The sequence below is a fragment of the Sorex araneus genome, chromosome 4 (genome assembly GCF_027595985.1).
Source record: "Sorex araneus isolate mSorAra2 chromosome 4, mSorAra2.pri, whole genome shotgun sequence".
Taxonomy (NCBI): domain Eukaryota; kingdom Metazoa; phylum Chordata; class Mammalia; order Eulipotyphla; family Soricidae; genus Sorex; species Sorex araneus.
Genome location: NC_073305.1, coordinates 157,514,651 through 157,527,613, shown reverse-complemented (window position 1 = coordinate 157,527,613; position 12,963 = coordinate 157,514,651). Strand labels below are relative to the sequence as shown.

The 12,963-nt window shown below is 37.0% G+C and overlaps 1 protein-coding gene across 5 annotated transcripts in view; it reads right to left on the bottom strand.

The window, feature by feature from the left end:
• Nucleotides 1-2,530: 2,530 nt before the first annotated feature.
• AKAP7 (A-kinase anchoring protein 7) overlaps nt 2,531-12,963 on the bottom strand; it is a 130,228-nt gene continuing 119,795 nt past the window's right edge. For 2 of the 5 annotated variants that reach the window (XR_008629777.1, XR_008629778.1), the window contains 2 exons: nt 4,171-4,527; nt 3,522-3,659 (listed from right to left, as the gene is read on the bottom strand). Coding sequence is in view for 2 of the 5 variants with exons in the window: in XM_055135304.1 (XP_054991279.1) it covers nt 3,454-3,659 (206 nt within the window). In the remaining 3 variants the exon portion in view is untranslated. The other 3 variants (XM_055135304.1, XM_004609041.2, XM_055135303.1) reach the window with 3 other exon arrangements.

Here is a 12,963-nt window from a genome sequence, read left to right as displayed (position 1 = left end):
GATGTATCTGAAACGAGGGCTGGATAATTAAGTCAAGGTTAGTGAAATAACCTTCTAGAAATATATGACTTCAGGGATGAGTATGCGGAGGCATATTTTAGTTTTGGAGTGCATGGTTTGAATCTTAAGTACACTAAACATATACATCTACTATATTGCAAAGGTCCATAATTATTCTACAGTCTAGTCAGAAAAGTAGATTAACATGATAATAATCTAAAATTTTATATATAGAAGCCATTATTCTCAAAAATGGAAGAATTTTGTTTTGCTGCTATACATATCATTTACATTTTTATTTGACAGTCCTTAAAATATTCATATAGTTCCTGTATATTCCTGGTGACTGAAAACACTAGAATCTGCTTATAATTGTGAATACATTAAATGTCACTGGCACTGGGATTTCCCTAAATGAACTTGACAACCTACACAAGTAAAATCACATCCAAACTTCCTGGGTCTGTAATTCTCTTATCAACTGACAACAGATGCACTCAAGTGGCCCAATCAAGAAGGCTGACACATGTGTAGCCAGCTGAGACAGTTTCATCTGCACACATCACCCTGTGGTACAGGCAGCCATCAATAGTCTAGAAGCTTTTTGATCATCTAGCAAAACTTTAAAATTTTAGATTGGACTCTGAGACTCAAGAATGCATTGGTCTGCTCAGATCATCTGACAGTGCTGGATCCAGGATAGAAGCCACAATTACCCTCTGCACAAAAAAGTCTGGGCTCTCACCAGTCATGTGGTGTCCCTGTCAGAAGACAAGGCTATAAATCACAGTACCAATTTAGGACAACATACTCTGGCTATGTAATCCAGTAAGCAATTATTCTATCTCTGATTAATGGGATTTTGTCCTTTTCAGATTCTAAACTTATATTTTTTGCTAATAGGTTTTTATTTATTTTTGTTTGTCTTGTGGGGCCATACTTGGCAATATTCAAAGCTTACTCTTAGCTCTGTGTTCAGGGATCACTCCTGGCAAAGCTCAGGGGACCAGATGGGATGCTCAAGACTGGACTCAGGTCAGCCATGGGCAACGCAAGTGCCCGACCCTCTGTACTATCTTTTCAGTCTACAAATAGGATTTCCAATAAATTTGTTTTATTATATATTTTATATTGTCTTCAAAAATGTGCTTAAATTAATACATCAGTGATAAGGACTAGAATCCTTATTTCCTAATTTAAGGATCTGTTGATTTTCTTCATACTCTGATGTTTTTTCATCAGAGCAGCAGAACACTCGTGTATCTCCATAAAACTTCTGGGAGTTAAGGGAGCTGGATTAGTGGGGGGTGGGGGGAGAAGAAAACACAAACTTGCCCTTAATTTTTTTTCTTTTTGCCTTTTGGGTCACACCCAGCGATGCACAGGGGTTACTCCTGGCCGTGCACTCAGGAATTGCCCCTGGCAGTGCTCATGGGACCATATGGGATGCTAGGAATCGAACCCGGGTCAGCCACGTGCAAGGCAAACGCCCTACCCGCTGTGCTATCGCTCCAGCCCCTTGCCCTTAATTTTTAAAGTGCTGTGCTTTGTAGAGTCTAAAGAGTTGCACTGTGGGTAGAATATGGCTTCCAAATAGAACATATCCATGCTTAAATTTAGCCTTACCTTTTATTATCTTGATAAACAGCCATTTCATCTTACAGTCAGTTATCTATTTGAGTTTTCAGTTTTCTAGTTTGAAAATTTTTAAAACAGTACCAACAATTTCCTAACAGGGTCCCTGAAGAGGAAGAGTATTTATGTGCCCAAGCCACCTGTCGCCCAGTCAGGTATTTAACAAATTGAAGTCATGATTCTCAACTAAAATAATAAATAAACATGTAACCCCAGATTGCAAAAGGATATTATCTTAGCCTTCAAATTGTTCAGAAAGATTAGAATAGCTCCTTGGATAAAGTTATTTATAGATATAAGCTGAGAAGTGCTATTTCTCCTAAAATAGTGCTAACTTAGATAAAGAGATAATAAAAATAGTATACCAGAATTTTGATATGGAACCCTGGGTTGTAAGGTCTAGGTCCCTTAAAGAACTGTGGCATTGACACTCAACTTACTTGGATCTTTTCCACACTTCAAAGACTTGTCAGCCTCCAAAATATCTTTTCTGCCTACTTAAAGGGTGTTTTAAATTTTTATTTTTTTTATTCTAGATGCTGTCTATAAATATACCCTCTACCATGGAAAGGTGTTTCATGGAAAATATTTTACAGGTCTTTACTTTGAGATGGATCTTTTTCTTTTTCATCCTTGCTACTGATGTCACTCCAGTGGCCCATTTTCAGCAGTTTATGATCCCTCTTACATGCCCTTGGCACTTAATGTTCTGTTGATAATTATCCATGAAGTTGATGATTTAAAAAGTCTAAAGTTGAAAGTGCTGGGCCAACTGTACTACTTTACCAGGAAGAATGAATTTAGCAGAAAGGTACATAAATACTAAAACAATCTGACCTTCTGTTCATTACACCAACTTACACCCAACAACTCAAGAGAAGTGAGGAAAAGAAACTAGGGGAAATAATAAGTTTATTAAGAGGCATGAAAATGCATAAACTTATTTATAAATAAAAGAAGTATAATTCACCCAGTGAAAAAAATAGTTAAAATCCATGAGTAAACTAGATTTTGTATTTGAAATAATATCCATTTGATATCTAATAATTTCCCCCTCCATCATGATCTCTTAGGAGCATAAATTTTCAATGGCTGAAGAAAATGTTTTACCAATAATTATCATGTGTGGAAGGGAAATTTTTCAAGAACTTTTTTAAAAAATGAATCCGTGCAAACAAAGCCATACTATAAGAGATATGGTACAACGGAGGGCTTATCTTCAGAAAGTAAAAAGTAAAAATTTCAAACATTAATTCATTAAGAAATGAAAAAGCAAGCTACATTTTGATCATCAAAAAATGTCAGCATACTATAAAACATTTCTAACCAATGACTGCAACAATTAAATTTATAAATGTTTATTCAAGTGCTAGTAGTAATCAATAAACATTCAAATTCCCATTAAAAGTAACATTATCTATAGACACAGATGGATGGTGTTCTTTTGATTTAACAACAAAAATCATGTCAATAGAAATGCAGTGACCTTAAAAACATTATCTTTTACCTATAAATGATTTTCCACCATCTATACATTTTATTTGTGAGAATGCATGGGATATTTCACAACAGCAAGTGAAGAAGTCCTTCATATAAAATAACTCAGTATTACTGAAACGAATACTCAAAACACAAGGTAAGATGAAAAAAGTAACAGCAAAATTAGAAAGTTCTTTGGTAAAAATTGCTAATTCCTTACCAAATGTTGGTTTGCTGTTGTGAAGATAATAGCACAAAAGTTCTTTGGTCTTTACCAAAGAGCTATTTAACAAGCTGAAAAGATTTCATAAACTATGGTACCATGAGAGCAATGTTGGCTTAGAGCAAAGGATTTCTGAAATCAACATCATCTTCTTGACTAGTGTTGTGAATGAACCTTCCTTCAAAAAGCTCCTTTCTAATTTTGGCCTGAGTCTCAGGCTTCAATAAAAGTTCCCTTATCTGTTTCACTTTGGACTTCAGAACCATTCTTTCTCGATGCAAAGCTTCTTCAATTAAGTTCCGGACTCCAGTAGGTTTCTTGCCTACAGAAAAAAAAATTATATAATATATTTTATATACAAAGGCTAATGAAAAATATTAAATATGGCACACTGATTTATCAAAAGATTAAAAAAAACTTTGAAAACATTGCCCACATTTTATAAAAAATGGTTGCATTTTTGTCAAAAATATATCATTTACGTAAAACAAATTTACTATAAATAAAAATCACTGCATAATAATGCCATACAGTGAAGAAACACAAAGCATTATAAACTCATTATATGGAAAACAATTTCAACAGTAATAATTTTAAACTTAGCACTTGTTAACTTATAGAGGTGTGTGTGTGTGTGTGTGTGTGTGTGTGTGTGTGTGTGTGTGTGTGTGTTTGTGTTTGGATCTCAAAAAAACGTAGTCAAATGCCCTGCAAAACAATATAAATGGCAGTATTCCATTTATGGCAAGGCCCCTTTTGTGTTTTTTAATCTGAGTGCATGAGGCATAACCCAAGGTCCCCTTCCCTGTTGGCCACAGCTGAGGGTAAGTGACCTTGGGTCATTCTTCTTTCATAGGTTAATTTCCTCTGCTGGTTCAGCCTCCACTTCTGTTCCTTGTGTTCAGAAATGCAAATCTCCACAGATTAAATAGCACAATGCAAGTTAGTTCCTTGATTCAGCCAAAGGGAACTGGGACTCTTCTCTGCCTGTCTTCATTTCCTGTTGTTGTCATTGTCAGTGCCATTCCTCTCCGTCTCTTCCAGTTTCACAGAGTTCCCATCCCCTGGCTTGTGTTTGTTCTGCGTTTCTTCCAGATACTGCTGGACAGCCTTGACCACTGCATTCTCCACCAGCCTCCTACTGAGCCTTACCAGCTCAGCATCATCGGGCTCAGCACTGCTCTTATCACCTACATTCCACAACAGAGAAGAGAGGTCACTGAGAACAAACTTCCATAGAAACTTGGCATGCAGGAGTCAGCTAGCTGTTAGTTAAAATCGCAAGTGTCCTTCGACCAGATAGCGTGGATCTATAAATCAAAAAATACTAGCTTGACTTTTCATCTGGTATTTGCAGAAGCAGGAGACTGCCTATTTCTGAAGACTTTGTGTTAAAAAGTAGTTCATTAGCCCCAAGCTAAAAGTACACTACAACCTAGTGATATCGCACTAAGAAATACAGGATTTTTTTTTTTAATCTCTACAAGGAATTTTAATCTTCTCTGAACCAAGACTAGTTGTTATTATTGAAATCCACTTAGAGCCTTTCATGTAAATTTACCAATCTATATGCTCTTTCCTTACTAGCAAATGGAAGGTAATCAAGATTTTCCTACTGGTTAATTACATGGAATCACTAACTGCAAAATTTTTGGCCAATAAATTGGTTGGTAATAAACTCAGCATTCCTATGAAGACAAAGGCAATCACTGCTGCTCGGAACTATTTGAAATAAGTTTAGGAAGTAAATACTTCCTTTCATCTTAAAGCTACCACTGCAATTTTAGAAATAAATACACTGTGGACAAATTAAGGTTATAACAGAAAATGATCAGGCATTCATGCTTTATGGACATTTTGCTTTTCTGCTAGTGATAATCAAGGTTTAACTATTTTATCTTTCATTTTACTATAAAAGGACTAATTCTCATTAATTTTCTTTTGCACATTTTTCAGCCACTCTCCCTTTCTTCTTTGTTACTGGACTTGTCTCTCATGCCCTTTCAATCCTTCATTTTCTTCCATCTAGCTGTGGGCCCATGTGACTGAAGATAAAGACTTTAGAACACCTAAATGTACCTGGCAAATATGAATAAATCTCCTGGAAGTTCTAAGCAGTAATGTAATAGTAGTGGGGAATTTTAATATTTAACATTCAACAATAGATCCAGACAGAAGACCAGCAAACAAAAATGAGAATAAAGCTATTTTTCAGAGGAAAAGGACCTAATACTTTTATAGAACATTATCACCAACAGCACTAGAATATCTATTTTCCTCAAGCACAAATGAAACCACCTCATGGATAATTCATATGTTAGATTCAAAATAGGTCTTAGAAAATATTAAAAGACCAAAATCACAATCAAGAATTTTTGTTGCCTACCAGACACCAATAACAGAAAGAAAACTGAAATACCAAATTAAACTAATATGCCTGAACAACCAATGGATAAAAGATGAAACAAAGAGGGGCTGGAGCGATAGCACAGCGGGTAGGGCGGTTTGCCTTGCACGAGGCCAACCCGGGTTTGATTCCCAGCATCCCATATGGTCCCCCAGAACCGCCAGGAGTAATTCCTGAGTGCAGAGCCACGAGTAATCCCTGTGCACTGCTGGGTATGACCCAAAAAAGAAAAAAAATTACACAAAGAAATATAAAAGTCTCTTTAAATAAATAAAAATGGAACTATAAGTTATAAAAATTTATGAGATACAAAAAACGCATTGTCAAGATGTAAATTTATATAGCAAGTAATGTTTACCTTAAGGAAAAAAATTAAAAAGAGTGTTAGTACCTTGGGTAGTGTGTTTGCCTTGCATGTGGTGACGCAAGGCAAACAAATAAAAATAAAAAATAATAATAATAAATAATAAAAATAATAAAATAAATAAAAATTTTAAAAAATTAAATAAAAATAAAAAATAAAAAATCTGTCATGCCAGATTGTCCCCCAGCACCACCAGGAGTAATTCCTGAGTGCAGAGTGAGTTGCTGGGTGTGACCCCCCCCAAAAAAAAAAAGATACCAAAGCAAAAGTTAGTAAAATAAAGAAGGAAAACATCAATAAAACTATGATTTTTATGTTAAGATAAATAAAATTGACAAGTATTTGAGGTAAAACTATCAAGAAAAACATAAAAGATTAAAATAAATTAGGATTATTGAAAAGGACACTACAACTGGTAGAACAGATGACAAAGAATTAGACTACTACGATTTAAAGTTAAACACTAACAAAACAGATAAAAAAGATAAATTCCTATAAACATAAGCCTACTTAGACTTAATAGTAAAGAAACAAAATAGAACAGACTAATAGCAAGTTAAAATTTAATCAGTACATCCAGCACTGCCGAACCAAATAGTGCTCATATGTGGAAAACTGAAAAAATCAAAGTAAAGGAACAAAGTCAAACAAAAACAAGCCAAGATTCTGACCACAGAATTGAGATGGCCAGAATGGGAAGGTGGAGGGGATTAAAAAGGTGTGGAAGGTCCAATGTCCTGTTATGGAAAGATGTTGGTATTTTGGTGGTAAGTATGATATGATAATATACATTTTAAAAGACTGGAACTGTTATCCTAAGCAACATATAATCTTGAAATTAATGTCACTCAATAAAAGACTGGAGTGATAGCATAGCGAGTAGGGCGTTTGCTTTGCACACGGCCAACCCAGTTCGATTCCTCCATCCCTCTCAGAGAGCCCCACAAGCTACCGAGTATCCTGCCCGCACAGCAGAGCCTGGCAAGCTACCCTGGCATATTTGATATGCCCAAAACAGTAACAAGTCTCTCAGTGGAGACGTTATTGGTGCCCGCTCGAGCAAATCAATGAACAACAGGACAACAGTGCTACAGTGCTAATAAAAGATATATGTATACAGAGAGTCTCTTGCCCAGGCGCCTGGCGGTCTTCCTCAGGGCCTCCTCAGAGGGGATGGACTCCAGCTTCCCTCCCCAACCTGAGTAGAGCTCCCAAGGCCGAAGACCTCTGGACATTAGCCACAGCCATGCTCAAGGCCCTTCTCTACATGTTCGGGCAAGCCCCACACATGAAGGTACTGGCAGAGGAACCCAGGTGTGTGGAACCTGGGGCTGAGACCTCCAAGCCTGCTTGGATCGGACCTGGGTCTCTTCCACCCAGATTTCCCATTTTCCAGTAGCTAGGTGGTCACACCCAGGTACTGTCCCTGGCGTCATGTAATCCCACCAACGGCCAACACCCAGAGACTTAAAAGCAAGCTCCCGGAAGCCTAGTTCTTATAGCCTAGTTCTTCCGCTGGGAGAACCTGGCAAGCTACTGAGAGTTTCCTGCCCACATGGGAGGGCCTCGAAAACTCCCCATGATGTATTCATATGCCAAAACCAGTAACAATGATGGGTCTCATTCCTCTGACCCTGAAAGATCAGCCTCCAATGTGGCATCGTTGGGAAGGACGAGTAAAGAGAGGTTTCTAAAATCTCAGGGCTAGGATGAATGAAGACGTTACTGAGACCAATTGAGAAATTCGATGATCAACGGGATGATGATGATGATGATGATGATGATATATATATATTTAATCATCATAAATGACTACCTCTGCCACTCTTATGTGCACTTTACCTTTGCCCAAGAAAGAATTCATAGAAGATAGTCTTGAATCTAGTCAACTTTAAGATATCACATTACAAAAACACTATCACATACTAATACATAAAATAAAAGGATTGTAGTATTTGAATCTAATCATAAATCAATCTCCAAGGTGCTTCTCGGATCTAATAATCTGTACTTCTACTTTTATTCCTCTGTCCACAATGCTATTCAAACACTATAAAGAGTCACACACAAAACTCTTTCCCCACAAAAATTAAATCTCCTTTCTAACATTCTTATTTTTGTTCACACTTTTACAATTATCCAAGTCAAGAGGGCTTCAAACAAGACTATCACCGTCTTTGATTCCTTTTCCTTCATCAACCCAATTCATCAACAATTCATCAATAACTTTTATTAATGTGCTCTTCACATTTTCTCCCTTCTTTATATAACACTTGGTATAACACTTTTAGATTTGTATTTTAGAACTATCTTTTTGTTCTCTATTCTCTCTACAGGAAAACGTGAATGTGACTTCAGAGGCTTTCTAAAATTCACCTTTCTAATTTGACCACCGACCATTTCAGACCATTTCAATGTCTCTTAGGAGCCTTCAAGCCATTCCCTCCCTCTGGCTCACCAATTAAAGTAATAGCTACTCCCTGAAGTCTTCCCTGACAAGCCCCACTGAGTGTGATGGGTTTCCACTGGACTCCAATAATTCTGACTACATTAGTGTTTACGTGGTCATTTGGGTACCTGTACCACACGTGTGAACTGAGGACTTGGTATTCACGAAGAGCCTAGTTCTAGCCTATCGGGATATCACTAAGAATCAAAAGTTCCCTTGGCTTTTCTTTCTTCTACAAACATAAAAGCTATTTATTAATGCACTTAACCAAGAGTATTGATTAATTTCTGTTATGCTGAAAACAGTGCTGAGAACAGAAACCATGTCCCAGACTTCTCAGTTATCTCCTGCTTCTAATGTAAGACAGTTATCACACTGTCTGAGCTCAACAGTCATTTGCCAGTCACATGAATTATTGGTTAACGACGATGGAGGCAGTAGCAACATTTTTTAAATATTACTATCTTTTTATAAGGATAGCAAACTATGTAGAAATTTAGGTAGCTTTAATTTTTAGGCAAAAGTAGGTAACTCCAGAATAATCCAAATATCTATGTGAAAATTCTTCTTGATGAATATATATGGTCAGTAAGACAAAACATCCAGTCCAAGGGACAAATATTAACTGCCTCCAAACAAATAACGAATCAACATTTTGAAAAATTATAAACTATACCCCAGATCTGTTCTAAATTCTAGTATCCTCATATGATTTTCACAAAGCATCACCTGACTATCCCCATCAGTCCATAGAAAAATCTCCGGGAGGCTCTAATGAGGCAGATTTGTAAGAATAAACAACACAAAGGAAGTATGTCTTCATTTAGTAGGGTCTTATTTGAATCCCCACTTTTTGCGGATTTAATTCAACTTAATTATACTTGTGCTTTAGTCTCAAAAGTATTACTACTTCCCACTTGGAATAAATATACTTGAATAAAGATATCTGTCTCAGTGACCTCTAAGATAAACGCTGCACTCATTTTTCCTGAAGCCTGATTTTCAATGATCATTCAACATGCCTCTGCATGGAAGATAAGCCATCTTTATTTATCACAAATGGAATACTTAAATATTCCAACAAAATTTCATACAAAGATATCGCCAATGTGTACCAAAAATTTCTTGAAAAAAATACTCTTATTTTGTTAGCTTGGGTTACTTCATATCACTCTGACATTAACGCTACTAACTTTCACCTCTAACACTTAATTTCAAAAATTGCCTCCAGTATTTTTTATCAATTTTTCAGAATATTAAAAATATTAAGTGAAGGTAATTAAAAATCCTACTAGGTCCATCTAACAGTACTGTCATTAAAAGAAGAGACTTAAGAAACCCTTTAACAAATTGCAAGCAATTCTATTCTCAAGAATAGTTGTAATATCATTAACCCAATGTATTTACCGATGATTCTATTTTGCTTACATTATATTAGATCTCTGGTATCAATCTAGCACACAGACAAAAAAACCTATTTCTGTAGTCATTGTAGCACTGTCGTCCTATTGTTCATCGATTTGCTCAAGCGGGCACCGGTTAGGTCTCCATTGTGAGATTTGCGTTTACTGTTTTTGGCATATTGAATACGCCACGGGTAGCTTGCTAGGCTCAGCCATGCAGGCTGGATACTCTCAGTAGCTTGCCGGGCTCTCCTAGAGGGACAGTGGAATCGAACCTGGGTTGGCCTCATGCAAAGCAAACGCCCTACCCACTGTGCTATCGCTCCAGTAGTCACTGAGAAGAAAAAAAGAAGAAGAAAAAACTGACCATTTTGTGGTAGCAAAACTATTTTGTACTTTGGATAACTTAAGGTCAGAATTAATGGGGTTTAGCTGTTTATATATGACATAAATAAACCAAATAATTTCCAAATTGATGTGACATGAAGGACTCTAGAAGCCATCACCACCCACCCCAATAATATCAATGTTCTGATTTTTCCTAATAAGATTAAATCATGTTACAGTTTTAAATAAGAACAAAAATATATTATAATGCCATATGAAACAAAGGAAGAGAGCGGTGCCACATTTAAAATCCTCACTGTAGCAATCAAATCCCAGTAAGTTATTCTGAAGATATTAGCAGAACAAATTCTAACAAATTCCATTCCTGGCTCTGCACTCAGGAATTACCCCTGGCGGTGTTCAGGGGACCACATGGGATGCTGGGAATCAAACCCGGGTCGGCCGTGTGCAAGGCAAACACCCTACCCGCTGTGCTATCTCTCCAGCTCCGACAATGACTTTTTAAATGCAACACCAAATACATATTCCATGAAATAAATCAGTTAAGGAGGACTTTACTAAAAAAAAAAATGAGCTCTGTGAAAAGCAATTATCAAAACAGTAAGAAAACAAGTCAAAGTGGCAGAAAATATTTACAAAAGACACGCATGATAAAAGATCTATTATCCAAATATACAAGTAACTTTTAAAGCTCTGCAATAAGAAAATATTATTAAAAAACAGACCAAACACCTTGTCAGAGAAGATATGCAGGCAAGAAATAACCGTAAGGAAAGATGCTCTACATCATACATCACAAGGAAAATGAAAATTAAGACAATGATGTATCACTATACATCTCTTGGAATGGCCAAAACAAAGAGCATTGCCAACAACAAATGCTGATGAAGATATGAAGTAACAATAACTCTCACTCATTACTGGTGGAAATTCAAAATAGTACAACTTTGGAAAATTGGTAATATCATCAAAACTAAACATTCTTAACATGAGTCTATAATCCAGTAATTGGAAAATAATTAATAGTTAAATATCCAATAACTGGATATTAGTCAAGGAAGCTACAAACTTATCTCCACGTAGAAACCTTCACACTGACATCTATGTTAAAACATAGTCATAATTAACAGAACTGGGAAGTTACCAAGATATCCTTCACTGTGTTAGCGAATAAAATGTGGCAGAGTCAGATAGTGGGATATCCATAAGCACCCAGTAAAAGGAGTTTTCAAGTCCAGAAAAAAACATGAAAAAGGCATATTGGTAAATAAGTCAATGTGAAAAGGCTATGTTCTATGACTTCCAACTGTCTGACTTGCTGGAAAAAATCAAACTATGCAGACGGTAGTTGCTATGGATTAGAAAAATAGGAAACAAGGATGAATAAATAAAACACAGGATATTTAGGGCAGTGAAAACAGTGTATATGATACCATAATGCATGACATCATATATCTAAGTACAACACCAAGAATGAGCCATGTTGTAGTAAAGACTTTGGGTGACTATATGGGTCAATATGAATTCACCAATTTTAACAAATGTGTCATTTGGTGAGAATAATTTTTAAAAAATGGAGGGAGCCACTGACAGTAGAGACAAGGGCCAGGAAGACTGCTCCACTGTTGGAAACCTGCCTCATGAGCTGGGGGAGAAGGCAGCCAGGACAGAGAAGGAATCAGTAAGACAATGATGATTGAAGGGATTGCTCGGGATGAGAGATGTGTGCTGAAAGTAGACAAGAGACCAAACATGATGGCCTCTCAGTATCTGTATTGCAAACCAGAATGCGCAGAAGTGGAGAGAGAGTAAGAAGGAAATTGTTTGCTACAGAGGCAGGGAGTGGGGTGGAGCGAAGGTGTCGGGAGATACTGGGGACATTGGTGGTGGAAAATCTGCACTGGCAGAGGGATGGGTGTTTGATCATCGTATGACTGAAACTCAATCATGAAAGCTTTGTAACTATATCTCTCGGTGATTTATTTATAAATTGAGACAAAAGGAAGGTGCTATCCATGTGTGGGGTCATAGACTATAAAGAAAATCTGTAACTTCCTTTTAAATTTGTTGTAAAGATAAAACTGATCTTAAAAAGTAAAGCCTTCACTGCACTCATTTGTGCTGTATAGTATAACATCACATGAAACTGAAATCCAAGGACAGTAGATACAAGGGCCAGGGGGATTGCCCCATAGCTGGAAGCCTGCTTCATGAGCGGAGAGGGGAGGAGGCAGATGGAATGGAGAAAGATCACTAAGAAAGGGATGGCTGGAGGGACCAGTTGGAATGGGAGATGTGTGCCGAAAGTAGATAATGGACTAAACATGATGACCTTTCAGTGTCTGTGTTGCAAGCCATAATGCCCAAAAGTAGAGAGAGAGTATGGGGAATATTGTCTTCCATGGAGGCAGGGGGAGGGTGGGAAAGGGGGGGGGGAATATACCTGGGATATTGGTGGTGGGGAATGTGCACTGGTGGAGGGATGGGTGTTTGATCATTGTGAGATTGTAACCCAAACATGAAAGCCTGTAACTATCTCACGGTGATTCAATAAAATTAAAAAAAAATGTAAAGCCTTCATTTTGGAGCTGGAGCAAGAGTACAGCTTGCTCTATAAGTGGTCAACTCGGGTTCAATCCCTGCCACCCCATATAG